We start from the raw sequence: 20,317 nt of genomic DNA on the forward strand, positions 1-20,317 counted from the left end.
GGATGCCAGTAGATTGGGTAAATCGGAGGTTTATCCTCTAAGGATCGCTACATGGATGGTTTAGATAAGATTTAAGGTTCATGTACGCTTAAGGTTCATATATATTCAATGTTTTGTAACCCTAATGTAAGCTTGACATAATTGATAATGAGAATCAAAGTTGCTACTCCCGTGGATGTAGGCAAATTACCGAACCACATAAATCTTGTGTCTTTTGATTGTTGTTTTTGTTCTTATCATTGTTGAGTGTTTGCTTTTTTAGCATTGTTCATCATTGAGTAATTGCATTGGTTGTTTGTTGATTAATTCGTGAGTGTGTGAAAGACTTTCGCTACACATCCGCAAACAACACATGTATTAAAAATATAAATTGTCATCAAGATAAATCCAATTTTAACTAGAAATTATTAAAATGTAATTAGAAAGTAGTGCAATTATACTCAATAATATTATTATTAACATAAATTAATATGCATGTATTATTTTGTTGTGTATTATATTATATAATTATATGTTGAAATATGACAATAGAATTTATAAAAATAATATAGTTTAACAAATTTATAATAAAAAAGTGAATTTATATAAACACCACTAGTTATGAAGACATTTGGTAAAATTATATATTAAGCGGCCAATATTGAAGTCAAATATAATTATATGAGCTAGTTCTACACATTAACTTGGATTATTCACTAAATTTGAATAATTTTTACTAATTTGTATCTAGTATATGAATAAGTTTATTTATTTTTTTCCATTTTAGGTCTCTTAAATGTCAAGAGTATGAATGTTTAGTAAAGTCAATATGTAATTACATAAGCAAATTTTAAATTTAATATAAATAAAGATTTTCTTTCATTTTTATAAATAATTATAAATAAAAACAAGATAATTCATTGTTAAAAAAATAAAATTTATACTCTTAATTTTTATATTTGGGTGCCAGGTTTTTTCATTTTCATTTTTATTTTTTTCTAAAGGATAACCCCACTAAGCTTTGTCTCAAGAAAAGTACACTGGCCAGTACGTGCATAAAACCAATCTCTGCAACACACAGTCGAACACCCAGTTGGCAATTCCCAAAAATCCATTTGATAAATTCTAAAAACCCCCAAAAAATATGGGTAACATTTTGATTTTGTCATGGAATCACATAATATTTACTTATTCTCTAAGAAATTAAGGAAGCAATAATTTGGTTTTTATAAATTAGAGATTTTAAGTTAAAATTTTAAGAGCATTAGAATGAAACATGAAATTGTTCTTCCCGATCAATACACAGCATACAATATCAGATATATAAATATATTGGGAAAAGGAAATTTCACTGAGATTGGTTTCTTGCATGATGGATTTTGCAGACCCAGAAACTGGGGAGGATTAATATTATCGTTATTATAAGAAGGGGAGTTTGGAAAAATTAAGATTTAATTTTACACCTCTCCTTTGTTTCCTCCGCTCAGGGGAAGCCAGATTCACACACTTCACCTCTGCATTGTTTCCTCCGCCCCACCCACTTCCCACCTCCACGCCTCTGCCCTTTTCATCTTCTTCCCTGCTCGATAAGTTTCTTCCTCAGAGAGAGAGATATATATATAGAGAGAGAGAGAGAGATTCAACACAGGCCTCCACCGTCTGCAACAACAAGACAATGGCTTCAACCCTCTCTGCTGCAAACATCATCCATCATCACCCCCTTAATCTCAGATCCCATGACAGAAAGCCCTTCTTCGATTCCCCCCACAAATCCGCCGCACCCACTTCCTCCTTCCTCGGATCTGCCCACAAACTCCTCCGCCTCGATTCTCTCTCCAAACCCAATTCCGTATTCCCTCGCCGCCGCTCCGCCGTCGTCGCAGTCTCCGACGTCGTCAAGGAAAAGAAGCCCAAATCCACCGCCGCCTCCTCTTCCAATCTGGTAAGACTTCACCACTGTCACCGCCGCCCCCACGCCTTCAATTTCATTTCCCACTTGCAAGCTCTAATGCGCAGGATTTATTTCTGTTTCTTATGTGCTTGTGTAGCTGATCACGAAAGAGGAAGGCTTGGTGCTATTCGAGGACATGATCCTGGGAAGATCTTTCGAAGACATGTGCGCCCAGATGTATTACAGAGGTAAGATGTTCGGCTTCGTTCACCTCTACAACGGCCAAGAAGCTGTCTCCACGGGCTTCATTAAGCTCTTGAAGAAGGAAGATTGCGTCGTCAGTACGTATCGCGATCACGTTCATGCGCTGAGCAAAGGAGTCCCCGCTCGCGCCGTGATGAGCGAGCTCTTCGGCAAGGCCACGGGCTGTTGCAGAGGCCAAGGTGGGTCTATGCATATGTTCTCTAAAGAGCACAACGTTCTCGGCGGGTTCGCGTTCATTGGGGAGGGAATTCCGGTGGCCACCGGAGCCGCATTCACCTCCAAGTACCGGAGGGAGGTTATGAAAGAGGCGGATTGCGATCACGTTACTCTGGCCTTCTTCGGAGACGGAACCTGTAATAATGGGCAGTTCTTTGAGTGCCTGAACATGGCGGTGTTGTGGAAATTGCCCATTGTGTTTGTTGTGGAGAATAATTTGTGGGCAATTGGGATGTCGCATCTGAGGGCGACCTCGGATCCGGAGATTTGGAAGAAGGGTCCAGCGTTTGGCATGCCGGGGATTCATGTCGACGGGATGGATGTTTTGAAGGTGAGAGAGGCTGCCAAGGAGGCAATTGGAAGGGCTAGGAGGGGCGAAGGACCGACCTTGGTGGAATGTGAGACTTACAGGTTTAGAGGGCACTCTTTAGCTGATCCTGATGAGCTTCGTGACCCTGGTGAGAATTCAAATTCAGTTTTTACTTATTGTTGGTGCGCAGTTTGTTTCACAATGCTCTTTGTTGAGTTCCATTCCATGGGGTTTGTGCCTGTTGTGCATTTTATTCACTTCTTAATTATTGCCCCTCTTCTCTTACATTTACTTTATGATTCTCTCTATAGTTGTTTGGCAGTTAAACTATAATCTCTGCAATTTGTGCCAAATCTAGAAATGTTCCCTTGCTTTTGTTGTGCATTTGTAATTAAAAGTAAAAAATTCATTAGCATGATTAAGTTGAATTGCTCTTTCTTATTGCACGCACTTGCGATCATTTGAATGGCTAGTGATCCTGCTGGTTGCTTACTTTGATGCAATGGATGCTTATTTATTGGTTATTCATATTAATGCAATAGCTGTAGCACAGACACTTTTCGTGTCACTGTAGGTTGAATGCTGCAGCAACTCTCTATTTTAATTAGTTTTCAGCTACTCTCTTCTTTTCCTTTTACTAGTTGAAAGTGTTCAAATTCTTCAGCCTCTCAGTGTGGCTTTGAGGAGGATGCCCCATCATTATTGTAACCTCTTGAGAGCTGTCAGATTTTTGTGGATACTTTCCTGGTTTTGCCATTCATGAAAAATTGAATTGAGTAATCAATTTTACAAGCAGGTAGAAATCAGTTGGTTTAAAACTTTACTGTATGTTTACTACCTTTTGGCTAGTTAAGGGATGCTTGGTATGACAATCCTACATTGGGCATGTTCTAGAAGGCCATAGAAAGATGGTTTAGGTTTCAAATGTGAGGCTTTTTTTTTATGCGGCAAAATTGTGAGGCTCAATGTGCCAAAATAGACAATACCTCATAAATTTGAGTTGAGACTGTTACATTTAATGTTAGAGCTTGGAGATACTGCCATGTAGGTGGCTCCCACATAGAGGTGCTGACCACTTAGTCAGAGATAAGATGAGGGAGCTTATCATCACCCACTTTTACATTGGATTTGTACTAGGGTGATCTTGACCATATAATGACTTTTTAGATTTCAACTTTTTGAGATGCCTTCATAAGACAAAACAGTCAAGTGATTAGCCAAAGCAGATGATACAACATTGGAGTTGGGCAAGACCTTTCATTGCGTTTTCAATTCTCATCACATTAGCAGAACCAGAAGCCACAAAACCACATGAGCTGAACAGTTCTTGAGCTGTAAGACGTCATTTTGGATCTAGATCAAACTATTTCTTCAGAAGGTCCTTTACACTATCAAAAACTTTAGGCTAAGGGTCTTCTTTAAAATTTTTGAAGGAATGAGTAACAGCCTATTTTACCCTTTGAATAATAGCCCGGAATAAATGATGCATATACCTGTGCATACATGTGAAGATCTCAAAGATTGTGGAAGTTATAAGGGTTAATGGGAGTGATGGTTAATAATCTTATTTTCTACCAAAATTTTAACTTCTGCATTTTTTTTTTCTTTCCAAAATTTCCCATTTCATTCAAAGCAACCACTAAATCTACAGTTCTTCCGGTATACGACCGTCAGAACAATTGAGCACACAAAGAATATAGCAGAATTGTATGCAGACAAACACTTGCATAGAAAAGTGGAAAGCCGCAGAGTAAAATTTTGAAAATAATTTGAGCACTCCAAACATCAACTTCTGGTCCATAATTGTGCTTTAGAATCTTATCGACCATGTAATAAGGAATTATCCCTATCTTAGTAAATTGCTCACCTAAATAAAATGGAAATTTTAGGTATTGTATAAAAAAATTCTAACAATTCAGAGGTGAAGCAGCGACATCTAATGCATGTACAAAAAGTATAATTCACACTGAGAAATGCAAGGTCACTGATTCAAAGCAATATGGGTTTTAAAGAAGACTGATTACCAAAAATCAGTTGGCAACATATATCCACAGTATTAAATATGGGGAATTCCAATGCTGCAGTTCAAAAGAAGACAAGGATGAATATGTGCAAAATTTTTCTTTTAGCTTTTGTCTTTTCTTAAACTTCAATAGAATGACACACTTTCCATGTTCTATGAAAACTGAAATCTACAAAATTTTGAGGCAGCATGTATGTCAAATGCAATGTTAAAAAATACAGCATGAAATCAAATAGTTGGACTTGATGATCCGCAATATAATTGAATGTACTATCTTCAAAATAACTTCCCAATGAACTTTGGGACACGCACTATTTTTGCCATCAAGCACTTGAGAAACTTCAGCTTACACTATCAAATCTAATGTCACATTGATTGCAACCAGTTGGAAACTAAGACTAAAAGATAAAAAGGACAATTATTTTGAAGTCCACTTGGATATGTAACAAGCAACATTGATTTCATGTGAGAAAGATGTGTCCGTCAGTTAATATATGTCAACCTGTTCAATTTAGTTGATCAAATATTGCAGCTGCTTCCTTCCAAGATTTTGAGCCTGCCTATTTTTAATGATTTCTGAATGCCATCATCCCAAACCTGTCTTGTTATCTCAGAAGCTTGAATCAGTTGGGTATTGTGCTGTAACTTCCCTTCCAGTTACGGGATTTTCTTTCTGTTGTTATTCATAAATTTGTTTTGGATTGTGTTGATTTGGTATTTATTATTTTTTTCTCTGGTTATTCCATTATAATCCAGGTTCTCATGTTATGAAAATTTGCTATTTGGCCCATTTAAAAAAGTGATAATTATATCCATGGAGGTTCACCAATGCTACTAATGCAATATTAACCTCAAGCTCTGTGATGGAAATGTTTGACATTTTCAATATTTTTGCGCAATAATAGTTTATTACTTATAGGATTTTCTCTATGTTTTGCAGCATTTTTATAATAATATTTTATAATCTAATTAACTAGGGTCGTTGATTCTACATTTATGTGTTGTTTTAATTTTTCGGGATTTGATATTTTGTTTCTTTATTTAAGATTTGATATTAGTTCCTTGAGATTGTGTACTTGTTTACTATTAGGAAAAATTCTATATAATTGCTTGATCTGTAACCATGAGGGGAATATTGAGCATTCAACTCTAATTGAGCTTTGTGTTCATATTTACCCTCTTTTTTAATTCCCTATTCTTTTCTCTTAATTTCTTGCATCCTTCTTTTGTGCAAATCATTCTTGCACCAATTTGGCGTTAGAGCCTCATATCTCAATCCTCCATCGCTACCATCATCAAATCACCATCTACCAACCAGCCCAACCATCCAACAATCATTAGTCAAGTCTTAAGAGCCACCACCTACAGCACTAATCAGCAGAACTTTCTTGCTGAGCAACCCCCAAATCATTCACCAGAATCTCCTTTCACTCCATCATGGACAACACCATCATTGTCAAAGCCTCACCAGCACTAGTCGCAGCACCACAAGCTGCATGCGGTGCATCCCCAACTTTGCAGATTCATGACTATTCCATCTTCTGTCTCTGTACCATTGAATGTGAGAATTTCCCAAATCTCTATCCCATAGCCTCAATTCGATCCTAAATGCTGTCATAATCACCTCATCATCACTCTTGCATCCTTATTGTCATCACACATGCTGGATCCTTGCCAACAATCATGGTGATTAGGGACCAATTTGAGACAATTTAGCGAGATGTGCTTGAATTAAAGATCTGGAGAGAGATCCATGTCCTTGTCGAATCTAGAAGTCTGGATCTGTAGTATTACAAGAAGGTAATTGCAGACACCAATAGTGGCTCACAGAAGCAAGTGCTTGTTTAGATATAAAAGAGGCTGCAGTTATGACTGAGTGAACAATTCCAACAGTTGCCGAGCTAAGCAGTCAACCGGTATTGTTAAATCTCACGATGCACTTGACTACAAAGAGTATATTGTTGAAGAAGAAACAGAGAGGTCTGTTGAGATGCATAGAGAGCCTGTGTCAAAACCTGAGCTGCAACGAGCTGTATTAGCAGCTGGATTTGGGGGCATAAATGGCATTCCGAGATTAACATTTAAGCCAAAAGAATCTATGAAGGAACCTGAGGTGGAAATTGCAGATATTAAACCATCCATTGAGGGTAAGTCCATTAAGTTCAAGGTTGAAGACATGAGTGAGATTGCATGTGGAATTTATCATTCCTGATTAGTTTTTTTTTTCAATGTTTCCACCCACTTGCATTCATATTTATTTTGAAGCGTATGGATTATAGTTCAATGCGAGCTTCAAGTTTGAATTTTTACCAACTGGAGGTTGAATGATGCAATATGATTTTCAAGCTTGTGATGGAAATGTTTGGCATTTATAGGATTTTTGGGCAATCTTGTGTTTATTACTGCTACATATATCCAACTTCGAATAGACCCTAGAAATTGGAACCCACCAACAAATCTAACATATTGTCCAACCTAGGAATGGGAAACCTATACCTCACTGTGATTTTGCTGATGGCCCAACTGTCAATGCACATTCTCTAGGTGCCATCCTTTTTCGGAGTCTGAAGAGTTTGGACAACACAAGGATTAAGACTAGGCTTAATTTGCCCCTTTCCTTGACAGTCCTATTTGTCTATATTTCCGCATGCTCCCTAGGGTTTAACCCTATAATTGTGGGAGATTTGATAACTAGGACTTGAGAACAAACTCAATGGCTTGTAGGCAACTCATCAGACATTTCCCTAACGGCAACGTCCAGAGTTGGTATCTTGCTGATTCTTTTCCTGCTATTTCAAATTTCTTACCAGTAAAGATTGGTTCCTTTTCGTGTCTAACACTCTGGAGGTACACTTAGACTCAATAATTTTGATAATGGGCTTAGAAGGTTGCATCGGCAAGACGTTGCATAGTTTGCACCTATCTGGAGAGGTACCTTATAGCACTTAGAAATTGGCAAGGAAGTCTTACCTACCCAAGCAACTCTACACGGAAAGGGGTGAGGCTGGGGCTTGAGATTCAATCCTTTTAAGCATGACTTTGATATTACATTGATGAAACTTCCTCCATCAATGACAAGCTTGCAAACTTTTTCTTCACAATTGAGTATAGAAGATACTGGACTGCTTTTGTGGCTTAAGTTTTCTAGGGTGCCACTATACACCCTCTTTGTTTTTTTTTTTTTAGGAAGAAGGTAAGAAGAATATTATTTAGAAAGCGAAAGAAAAACACAATCTGAAAGTCAGTCTGATTTGCTCCATGGCATCTATGCAGAACATCATTTTGAATCTTCAGGATGGTAGCTTTGCATGCAATTTTTTCATTCCTGAACGGAGAAGTATTCCTAGTTAGTCTGAACGTGATTGTTAAGTTCTGACCAGATAACCTTAGGTTTTTTCATCTTCCTTTCATTTTTCTAGATTAAAAATCAACTATAAAACCTTATAATGGTAAGAAAGGCGTTAGGATCCTTATCCTCACACTTCTCGAATGTACGTGGGTCTAATGGTTCATGGATGTAATTGTTGTTGTTTTCTTGGGGGTTTATCATCTTCTCAGTTAGCATGGCAAAGGTGACACACCCAATGGACGATGGTGGGTTAAGTGGCTTGGATGTGACAGGTGTTAGCCCTCTATCCATTGAAGTGGAGGAGCGTTGATTGACACTTTGACTAGCTAGTGGAGCTTAAGGATTAGGGTTTTAAGTGTTCTTTGGGCATATGGTAGCAAGCAAAGCTTGTGGCCCTACAACCCTATCAAAGGTCGTCGATCTAGGTTGACTATTGATTTGAGCTTGGGGAGTGGCTCTCCTTTGTAGAAGTCCTATGATATTTCTAATCTGAAGCCTTACAATAGGCGTCGTATAAAAAATCAGGAAAGTTTAAGGAAACTGCTCTCTTTAACTCATTTCTGAATCCTGCCCACCAACAAACTTGACACAATGTTCATAGATTCATAAAAATTGTCACAATGCAATATCAAAATCCTCATAACAAATCATGTAATCATGGTGAGTCGCCTAAGATTATACCATTGGTCTAGAACTGGCTTGTGTAACATGTAGGGAAATTTTCAACTGGCTTGTACAATATGTAGGCGCATTTTTCTTGCATTCTAATCATCTCATCCTGTTTGACTGTTGGTGTCCCACTTGTGTGCTCTAAGTCATGTTGAATTGTCTTTGTCTGTCAACATCTCTCTTAGCAGAGCCAATAAGTTTCATCTTGGTGAAAGGAAAACTATTGCAGGGTGCATCGGGCATTCCACAGTGCTCAAAGTAGTCCTCTAACTCGTAGCCAATCTAAGAATGTAACCGGGTCTTACCTATCATCATAGGAAGGTACATAGACTTTATTTGTAATGACATCATTATACCCATGCTTAGGTTGAAACAGTTTAAGCAATCGAAAGTCCTACCAAGTCCATCAACAGTTCAGTGAAAGAATTGGGACACCTATGTTGTGGACCAAAAGGATGAGAACCTGCATCTATGGCATCATCAAAAGGAAGCTCCTTTGTCCCATATGGACTTACTACCATATAATGAGGGGAGACTCTACATCGAGTAGCATTGAGCAATGGACTAAATGAAGATTGCCTATGTTCTATGACTTGGTGATGAAGATTGCCTCGTGCTGGCTTCTGGATGTGTTGCATTTGTGGATGAATTGGGCTACATACTAGACTAGACATGGCCGTCATAGGGACTGAACTAGAGTGATGTGAGTCCCTTGGGTTGACTCAAAGATCTTAGTATCTAAGGGTCCCACTTGGGCTTCCTCGATAGATAGTTTTCTAGGCACTTTTCATGCAAGGCAAGTTGATGTTCTTTTTGTTTACCCATTGGAGTTGCTATGTCAGTGCAGAAATTAGCCTCTTTTTGCGGAATTTTGTGGTAGTGCTATAAAGTTGCTCAACCAAGTTCATCTTTTTTACGGTTTCTTGAAGATGGGGAATGACTAGTTCTGATCATCTCAATTTCTTTTTCCATGTTAGCATGAGCTTCTTTTAGGTTTCCAATGCTCAGAATAGGACGTGATGTAGACAAGTATGCCAGGTGTGCTGATATTAGAGTCCAGACAACTGAAATACTGACAATGTTCACTATTGCTGATGCTCAACATTAATTATGCGAAATGAATGAGTGCCTATGTTCTAGTGCATGCTGTTGGTTAGGTGCAATTTGGGCTACCACGACAATGAAGGTGTTTTTGTTTTGTTTTGTTTTATTATTATTATTATTATTATTATTATTATTATTATTATTAATAGCAATAGAGGAATGTAAAAGGGGAAGGAGCACAATAGGTAACTCATGCTATGAATTGCCAATAAAATTGAGCATGAAACACAATTCTCAAAAAGTTGGACTTAGTGCATTTCCCAATGTCCCAAAGCCTACTGACTGAATGTGTGCCCTACTGAGATGATTGGGTTAACGAGCTGTAACAATTCAATGAGTAACTTTGAAATTGTCTGTGAGTTTGCTGAGAAGTGGACCAATTAGCTAAGTAGTTGTTCATAAGAGTGTAATTCATGAATGAGAAAATGGTGAAAACGGGAGAAAAAAATTTGTCAAGTGACGGCAGTCACCATTTTCTCTTTGCTGTTTTCTTTTTGCTTTTTCTTTTTTAGCTTTTTTTTTTTGGAATATTGAACTGGATCAAATGGCTTAAAGCTTGGGGGGGGGGGGGGGGGGGGTCCTGCTTTGTTTGCAACATGGGTTGGACTTGGTTGATACGTGGGTTTGGATTTGATGTAGGTGGATCAGGCTATAATAAAAGCTGGTTGGGCTTTTATGCGATTATAGGTTGGGCTTTGTTGTTCTTTGCAGGAAGGAACAAGGTTAAAGAAAAATAAATCAGATGGGGCCTTTGTGGGCTAGGGATTTGGGCAATTCTTCACATGCAGACGGAAGGTGGCGGAGCCACGAATCTGTGATGGTGGAGATAGCAGTGTGTGAAAAGGAAGGTGTATTCCCAAGAGGGGGGGTGAATTGGGATTTTAAAATTTTTATACCCTTTTTAATTTACTCTTTCTTAACTCTTTTCGGTTTCAGCAAATGTACATACAAAGTTGATTTACAATCACAAGTTCAGCGGAAAATTAATTTAGTTATAAACCTTTATGAATGAGAGTTCTAACTTGAATACTTCTTTCAGCAATTTAGTTCAACCAACCGAGATTCCCAAACCAAGTTTCACAATATAGAATGAATTCAGCAATGCTTCCAAGATTTAGCAATTGAGTAACTCAAAGTAGAGTTTAAGAATGTAGCTGATAAAAACCCTGTATTAATAAATTTGATTTCTCAATATGGAGCACAATTGAAATTTCCAACACTTCCAAAAACTCAAAATTTAAATAAACTTTCAATTAACGAGTCTTGGGTGTTAACCAATCAACGTACTCCCTTAAAGTTTCCGCAATAAATATTGATCAATCAATGTACTCCCTTTTTGGTTTCCACAATCTCAAAGTCAAATTAATTTTCAATTTATTTGTAATACAATCCATGTAGTTTATATGAACAAAAAAATTAAATTCCAACCACGCAATTTATATGAGCTGAAAATTAAATGAAATTAGGGAAGAGAGTGAGATGCGAGTTTTACGAGGTTCGGCTATACCCGCCTACGTCCTCGCCTTAGGCAAGCACACCAAGGATTCCATTATACTACTCCTTTATGGGTAGGAGCAACCTTATACACTCCTTTGACGGGCAGGAGTAGTCTTACAATCTCTCCTTCAGTAGGTTAGAGTTCGCCTCTCCAAACGATACCTCACGCTTGGTCCAACAACGATTCAAAGACCTGAACCGTCTACAAAAAACAAGAGCAAATTTGGTGTACAAAGACACTCTCAACAAGAGCTGATTAGTACAACAATTAATTACTATAATATACTTCAATTCAAAATAACAATTGAAAGAATTTGAAGCCTTAGAAGTATATTACCGTGAGCTTTTTTTTGGATTGAAAGAATTCAAAATATGCTCAGAATTTGTGAGAGTTTCACAGCAAAACTCAGTAGAGAACTTCAGAGAATTTGAGAGCAAGAGAGCTTGTTTGCTGTGTATTGCTTTATATAATGAATCCTTAGCCTTGGGAGGGGTATTTATAGATGTTTAAATAAGAGTATTTCATGTACCCCAAGTGACATGGAGCGTTTCCCAAGTTTTCATAACGTTTAGAATTCAAAAACTCAAATTTGGAAACTTCCCGTTATGTTTTAAAATTTGAAATCTCGAACAGTTAGTCGACTGGAAACAAGGAGTCAGTTGTTTGGATCATTAAAACACTGAGACTTTCAAAGACAGCAAGGAGTGAGTCGACTGGGTCATTATGAGTCAGTCGCCTGGGTCCTCTCGGGTTCTCTCAAAATTAGTCTATTTTCATGTCAATCGCCTGGGTAAACTTTGTCAGTCGCCTGGACAGATGAAAAAAACTGATTTTTCATTTTGTTCTCAAATTCTTTTTGCTCTTTTGCTTTCCCCAAATTAATTTAATACTTTTGAAAAATATTTTCCGGGGTTTTTTAAAATATGTTCTCTAAGTCAATGAGTTTCCTAATGAGCTTCAAGTTCAATCAAATCATCATTTGAATAAAATACTTACATAGAGACTCTCTTAAGACTTTAAACACATTTTAAGCTTGGAGTCTTCATGCTTTCCATTTGCTTTAGTCCATCTACCCTTTGAGCTTCAATTCTCTAAGATTTCATCAAATCATCTTTGGACTTCATGCTCTCATGTTCTTTAAGCTTTTATTCCCTTTTTGTAGTCTTTGCAGTCAGTTTCATGTTTACTTGAACTTGAGTTTAAAAACCTGATTCCTGAAGTATCATCACTTTCAACAAAACATGTTAAATTACCTTTTATTTGTTATCATCAAAACAAGATTAGTAAGCCATGTTAGGCCAACAGTGTGCAGTGCTGCAACTATTCTTGGTGAAGCTTTGAAGAGACGATGCTCTGGTCATGGCCTGTGATTTAAGGGGAAGGAGATTCTGGTGGATGATTCAGGATTGACCTAGGAAGATGCGCTGGTTGGGCTTCTCAATTGAGGATGAAGATGGTGGTGACACAGCAGCAGCAGCAGCAGCTTTTCCCCCCCTTACTGCCACCTCTGCTCATTGTGGCAGTGGTCAAGAATAACAACCTTTTTTGAAATAAATTTTATCCATTTCTTGGCTTCTTTTGTCTTTGCCTGCGGTACTGCAAATCACTTGGGTTCTCTGTATCTTTTGATGGTTTATTTGGTCATTAGTGTTTCAGTGTAGTTGTTTGAAGAGGAGAAATTAGAGTTTTGATGTGTTGATTGGTAACTTTGGGGGTCAGCTAGGGCTTTTGAAAGGGTATTGGTTTATGAATGATGGACGCAAAGGTTTGGTGTTGTTGGTGCTGGGGCAGTGACTAAAATGTGTGCTGACGGCTGATGGCAATGATGGCTGCAGGTTTGAGATGCTATAGTCAGAGGATGGCTGTTGACCACATAGTCGTTGTAGTGAAGCTGTGATGGGGGTTTGAGTTGGAGCATGATACCAAATTTATGTAGGACTGATTAGCACAAAAGAAGGATGCAGGAAAATAAGGGAAAACTATGGGAAAAATAAATAGGAAATTAAAAAAGGGGTGTAAAAATGCTTTGTCCTAGATTTCCTATAGGGAGATGTCTAATTCTTTTTTTTTTTTTTGGTGTATTATTAATCTATTAATGAAACTTCTTTCGCTGAGAGAGAGAGAGAGAGTCGTGGGGGCTATGGCTTTCCAATTGATATTAAACCTTGGTATTTAAGTGCAGAAGGGTGGAGGAGTAGGCCTATTATCCCAATGCATTGATTGAGTGTCCAACGAGCCTTTGACACCATCATATCTGGAAAAAATGAGGACAAAACTCAATTAGGGGATTAATATTTTATATTTGAATTTTATTTTCGTGGTTAAACATGTGGATTAGTTGGGCGCCCAAAAAGGGCCTTGAACACCATCCTAACTAGAAAAAGGACAAAACTCAATTAGGGATTAATGCTTAATATTCTAATTTACCTCTCATGGTTACACAACGAGCCTTTATATAGGTTTTCTCCTAATGCTAAATTAGAAGCATCTTGAGGAATTAATATCAAATCCTAATTAATGGAACATAACATCAAATTTCTAAAGATCAGATGAACACGGAATTATATAATTTTTAAATCATAAAAACTCTGTATAGCCATAAAGACCCTCTAGTATGTCAACATTTATTGTAGACACGAAGATCTTGATGAGTGTGAATCCCCATCAACAAGACTAGCAAATTTCCACAACATCAGGAGGGGAAGGGCATTTGTTTGGATAAGTGGGAGGCTTCTCCTGCATAGAAGAAGGGAGAAAGTTTCCAATCTGTTGTATGCCTGGTTCTTCCTACACTTACGTGTTAATATACACTTTTAGATACATGGGCTGCGAGAAATTGGCATTTGGATTTGCACATGTAAATAAGGGTCAATTAATGATTAAGTTTTTTAGTTATGGGTTCTTAAATTTAAAATTTAAAATTCAACAGGTAGTTAGTTAACTGCTTTCTAGAAGGCTATCTTTTCTAAAAGATAGGAATTAGTCTATTTAAATGAAGTTGTGGAGCTGGGAGGACTTGCTCAAAAACCCTCTACATCTTAGGTGCATAGAAATGGAATCAAATTTATCAGTTGAATTTGTCATGATCATCTCAAATTTTCGTTTCATTCCTTTCCTACTCCATTCCACAAACCGAACATGACATAATTTACTTCATAATTCCAGATCATCTTTAGTTGATTTGCAGCAGAAATAGTGTGCTACTCAAGATAGTCTTATTAATATCAATTAGCCCTGGGTTAGAATTCGTCTGTTTTCTACACATTCTAAGACTTGGCTTCTTTGTATCCCAGGGGCTTTTCGCTTACATTTGGAATAGTGGAGGCGAGTTTAGCTTTAAGTGGCATTGCTAAACAACTTTACTCCATTTCCTCAAAGTGATCTCCATAATACACATCCAATGTGAGACTGCGACAGACTCTCTCGCCCAATCTCTAACGTTTTCATCATAGTATGTACTCTTAAGGATAGATCTGCTCACACTATAATACCCCCAGGTGGCTCTGGTATCAAATGTAACAGTCTTAGATCCAACTCCAGTGAAGTATTATTCGCTTTGGCCCACTGGTCTCATGGGTTTGTCCTATAAAAACGGTTTCACACAGTTGAGCCCAAGAACGAAATTTCAGATTACCAAAATTTTTTTGAAAAAAACTGTTTGCAAGTAAAATTGACAAAAGAGTGGATGGGCATCAATTAAGAAACCCTGGCATCCGTACAGACCCATAGCTAGGTATTTACTCCTCCTACCCATAACACGACATGGGGTGTTATTTCTGCTGGGTTGTAGTTGAACCACACAAAGCTATAATATTAATTTACAACAGCTACCAGCAGGCACATACAACTTCACTACTCAATGCACACCATCATCACATGCTAAAAATATCTAAGACCCTAAGCAGTACTACACACTCACATTCGTAGAAACTCTTCTTTTTCTCTGAAGGATTGACTATTATATATATATATATATATATAAAATTAAGATCAACCCAAATGGGCTGTCAGGTACAGTTCCTATCTTTAAACCATCGCCCACCTTAAGACCTGTATTCGGTTCATAAAAATATCTTCTTTTATGAAAATTTACGTAATCAAATTTATCAGTTGAATTTGTCATGATCACCTCAAATTTTCATTTCATTTTTTTCCTACTCCACCATTCCACAAACCGAACATGACATAATTTACTTCATAATTCCAGATCATCTTTAGTTGGTTTGCAGCAGAAATAGTGTGCTACTCAAGATAGTTTTATTAATATCAATTAGCCCTGGGTTAGAATTTGTCTGTTTTCTACACATTCTGAGACTTGGCTTCTTTGTATCCCAGAGGCATTTCGCTTACATTTGGAGTAGTGGAGGTGAGTTTAGCTTTAAGTGGCATTGTCAAAACTCTACTCCATTTCCTCAACATTTTGCCCCCTCTCCCATTTTAACAAAGAGGAGCTACCAGATAGATCACCAGAGAACCTTACTTGTTGACACCTATGCCGTGCAAGATCTGGCCATGCCATCTAAAAGAGATGGACCATTTAACTGACTGCTTCAAATCCTTGTGTGCTGATCTATATCAGTTGCAACTGTCCAAGGAGTTGAATGTCATTTTATGACAAAAGTACCTTTGCCAACTGAGCTGACCTACCTCAATGCGTCTGCTTCTGCTACCAAATGCCTAGGATGCAACCCTTTTGGTTACAAGGTGTACAACTGGGAAAACTTCAATCTTTTCACAACTCTTTGTTAAATTCAATGTGACCTGAAAAAACCATCCGACTGGGGGTAAGAAATTCTGGAAACAGAAGAGAGGATTGAACTCCCTCAAGTGCACTTCTTTGCATTTTGTATTTCAACAATTGCTCTGGGTTGCTGTTAGATCCAACCTCGATAGTCTGTATCAATTTACCTTTTCAGTTTCAGTTTTCCCGAGTTCTCATTATCATGTTATACAGTTAGGGTCATTCTATGATGAATAAAATGAATTTTGCATGGTCATCTATTTAGTTTTTGAGTACAGTTGGTGGATGTACTGATAAGATTGGGCAAAGGAGGGGCAATTATGTATGTCTAGTTGAGCTGGCACTCATTTCCTCATTAGGTTCCTTTATTTATTTATGTGTGTGTGTGTGTATATATATATACTTGTCTTTGGGGATCAACAATTTTCTCCAACTAAATTTATTTGTCCAATTTTGCAGCTGAGAAGGCTCGTTATGCTGCCAGAGATCCTCTCGCAGCCTTGAAGAAGTACATGATTGACAATAATCTGGCCACAGAAGCAGAGTTGAAGGCCATAGAGAAAAAGATAGATGAGATGATTGAGGAGGCTGTTGAGTTTGCAGATGAAAGCCCGTTTCCAGCTCGCAGCCAGCTGCTAGAAAACGTATTTGCTGATCCAAAAGGATTTGGGATTGGACCAGATGGGAGGTACAGATGTGAGGATCCCAAATTCACCGAAGGCACTGCTCAAGTCTAACCTTTCAAGACTATCCACATCTCTCCATTCATTTGGCTTTCAGTTCAAGCGAGCAGGGTTATATTTATTTACTACTAGAAGCAATTACTTGTTTATAAGTGTTAGATCTGCCAATACAAGCAGGTTTGTTCGTTTAGGTAGTTTTCTTACTTTCAATTTTTGCCCTGTTTTTATTTCTGGTAATTGAACCTAGTGTTCTCTATGGCAAACTGCCGAGTGCTACAGGGCTTTTTCCAGTTCTCTGTTCCTGTGGATGGATGATAAGCCATTAAATTTTGTGATTTGTTTGCTGATTGTTGTGTATCAGAATTTTAGCTAAATCAACAGCGCTGATGAAAGCCTAATACACTAATTTTTTTTTCTTAAAAACTACGATTGACTAGGATGAACTTTCGATTGTTTGATCTGCCAGTTTGGTCAGTTGCAAAGCTCATGCTAGTGCTGGCTGCCAATAGTTTGGCCCAACATTTTCAATTATTATTTTTTGTTTTATTTATTTTTCTTTGTTAGTCAGAGGGTTCAGTTGTGTGAATTTTCAGGGTGCTACCTAATTTACATTCCGAGCATTTCATGCCCATAATTTTTTCTTGTATGTTGGTCGTGGCCATTTTAATTTGTCCATTATATTGTTTTAGTTGTGCCTGTCTAGCTTCCTCGTTGTTTCCCCTAGCCTAGTGTTTGAGATTTGGTTTATTATTAGTGGTGACTTCGCCGACATGCTTTGCTGCTGCTATGTATTGTCTTCAAGAGGGTTCCGTCTGCCTTGACATGCATGCTAATATGAATTTCTACTCGAAGTGGTTCTCTTTTATCATCTTCAACATTCATATTCATAAGAGGAGCTTACTATCATCCTCGTAGGGCGCCTTTGGTATCTCATCTTTGACATTCTTGTTTTTGCAAATGGCAAGAGAAGTTCCATTCTGCTTATTAAGACCCTAAAGAAATATGAGGATTGGTCAAGTCAATTGATAAATAAAGAAAAGTCAAGTATTTTTTTGTCAAAGAGAATTGTTTTTGCTCGGAAGAGATCTCTGTTAAGGATGATTGGCTTTACGGAATGAGGTTTTCCTATTACTTACTTGGGTGTTCCTTTGGTATCGGGACGCCTTATGGCCCGTATTTTAGAGTCCCTAGTTGATAAATTGAGGAAAAAGATAGCGGGTTGGAAATTTAAACTTTTATCTCAAGGGAGCCGCTTAATTTTAATTAAGCATGTATTATCATCAATGGCGGTTCATCAATTGGCGGTATTAGACATTCCTAATACTGTTTTCACAAAGATAAATTCTATGTTATCGATTTTTTTTTTGAGTGGAGTAAATGACAAAAGGAAAAGGAATTGGTGTTCCTGGTCTAATATATGTAAGCTTGTTTGTGAGGGTGGTTTGGGTGTTAGGGATTTGGAGGAGGTAAAAAAATATTTTCATATGAAGTTTGTGTAGAGATAGTTAATTATGGATAATCTGTGGACTCAATTTTTTAAAACCAAATATTTGTATTAGAAACACCACTTGAGAGAAATGAAACTAGATAAAGGAACCAGATTTTGGAGATTGATTGTTCGTGTGATTCCTGAAGTTTTAGAGCATGTCCGTGTTCGAATTAAAGAATGGTCGGTTTCTTTCTGGTTTGATCGTTGGTTAGCCTCCGGTCCCTTTTGTGCTAAAGTTCAGGAAATCAGTAATCATAAGCTACGAACTCAAGATTGTTGGGATAGAGATGGGTAGAATGTTGATTTATTAGTGGATCTGTTGGGTGAAGAGCAGGCTGAGGAAGTAATGAACTCTGCTGTTTCTTGAAAGGAGGGTCTAGATATAGTAATTTGGGAACGGAACCTTCAACAGATGGGAAATTCACCACGACAAGTGCTTGGAAAATTATAAGGGAGCATAAAGAGGAATTCTCAGTTGTAAAATGGATCTAGCATCCTATGTTGCCAAAAAAGGTGTCAATTTGTATGTAAAAGTTTTGGTTAACTTGTCTTCCGGTTGATACTCGTATTAAAGAAGTAGGTGTTCAAATGATCTCTCGATGTGATTGTTGTTCAAAAGCCAAGATTGAATCTCTAGACCATGTGTTTTGCACTGGATCTTTTGCTCAGGAGGTATGGAAAAAAGCAGCAGTGGCGTTGGGTGTTAGTTGTATGGCCACGAGTACTTGGAAAGGCAGAATTAATGTTTGATTTAGTTGTGCAAGACGGGTCTCACAGTTAGGCATTTTGGTAGGTCTTATACCTAGTCTCATCATTTGGAGACTCTGGACTCGTCGATGTAGAGCCAAGATAGAATCAATTCATGATTCGGTGAGAACTATGTGGCTTGATATTAAATATTGGTTGAGATCCATTTCAAACAAGTTAATTAAATGTGTATTTGCTTCTTGCACGGATATTGCAGTCCTTCGTGCTTTGGATATTCAAGTAAAAAATGTGGGGGTTCGTCTTCCTTGTGTAGTTAGATGGTGTAAACCTGGGATAGGTTGGGTTAAGTTGAATGTGGATGGGAGCTGTAGAGGTAACTCAGGTAATTGTGGTGATGGAAGCGTGATAAGAGATAAAAAAGGTTTATTTAAAACAGTTTTTTTCTCATTATTGGGTTATAGAACAAATAATATGACTGAATTGAAGGCGATTATTTTAGGGATTAATCTGTGCAAAGATCTCGGATTTGATCAAGTGGAGATTGCATGTGACTTTGCTTTGTTATTTCAGTAGATAAATTCTGGGAAGTATTTGATTTGGAACTTATGGGAATTGTGGGAAAAGCTTACGCTAGCATTAATGAGAGGCATACAGTTTAAAGTGGAATATGTTTACAAGAAAGCGAATAAAAGTGCAGATTTCTTTGTCAAACAGGGTGAATATGGTATTTCTCGATCATATAGTTGTCAGAATGATCTTCCTCAGCAAGTCAGGGGAATGAGTCGATTGGATTTGTTGGGTTTTCCTTCTTTGCGCTCATAATGTTTTATGTTATCTTCTGGAGTTTTGTTTGTTTTCCACTTATAGTTGTTAAGTTCTTAGTTTTAGAGGTTGCTGGTCTTTGGTTTATGTTGGTTTAGTTAGTTTTAGGGTCTTGGAGTTTGCTTTTATTGTCCCAAAGTCTCAAGATTGGAATCACGGTATTCCTTTGCCATAAGTGAGATGTTTTCTAATAAAGTTAGGAGGTGCCGCCCTCTTTTACTAAAAAAAAACCATTCATATTCAATTTTTTATGTCTTCAAGAGGATCCACACTGTGGGTTGGCTTTAACACGGTAATTCAAATTCCCACTCTAAATGGGTTATTCTTTAATCATTTTCTTCTCCTTTACTAATGAAGAAAAACATCAATAATTAACTTTTCAATGTGTTCTTATTTGGTTATATACACATATGAGCCATGCTACGGAAGATAGGCTCAGGCTTGTGTCTGTCAAATGATGGAGCCCATGTCACCACCTTGAAGTTAAAGCACTTTCTTATCTATATATAAGTGCATGGTCACATATGTATTGTGTCTAACTCCTATGGGTTATTATTCGCTTTGGTCTATT

General features: G+C 37.6%; 1 protein-coding gene across 1 annotated transcript; it reads left to right on the forward strand.

The window, feature by feature from the left end:
- The first annotated feature begins 971 nt into the window (after window positions 1-971).
- On the forward strand, window positions 972-17,150 carry LOC131147829 (pyruvate dehydrogenase E1 component subunit alpha-3, chloroplastic). Its single transcript, XM_058097432.1, has 3 exons — window positions 972-1,921; window positions 2,028-2,808; window positions 16,504-17,150. The coding sequence occupies exons 1-3, from the start codon at window positions 1,655-1,657 to the stop codon at window positions 16,779-16,781; spliced, it is 1,326 nt and encodes a 441-aa protein (XP_057953415.1). The 5' UTR covers window positions 972-1,654; the 3' UTR covers window positions 16,782-17,150.
- Window positions 17,151-20,317: the final 3,167 nt, after the last annotated feature.

This window comes from Malania oleifera, chromosome 2, assembly GCF_029873635.1.
Source record: "Malania oleifera isolate guangnan ecotype guangnan chromosome 2, ASM2987363v1, whole genome shotgun sequence".
Lineage (NCBI taxonomy): Eukaryota > Viridiplantae > Streptophyta > Magnoliopsida > Santalales > Ximeniaceae > Malania > Malania oleifera.

Excerpts from the sequence above, each read along its gene's own strand:
- LOC131147829 (XM_058097432.1), top strand. The coding sequence starts at position 1,655 with ATGGCTTCAACCCTCTCTGCTGCAAACATCATCCATCATCACCCCCTT. Across the intron at positions 1,922-2,027 it reads CCGCCTCCTCTTCCAATCTG|CTGATCACGAAAGAGGAAGG; the intron begins GTAAGACTTCAC and ends GTGCTTGTGTAG. Across the intron at positions 2,809-16,503 it reads TGATGAGCTTCGTGACCCTG|CTGAGAAGGCTCGTTATGCT; the intron begins GTGAGAATTCAA and ends CCAATTTTGCAG.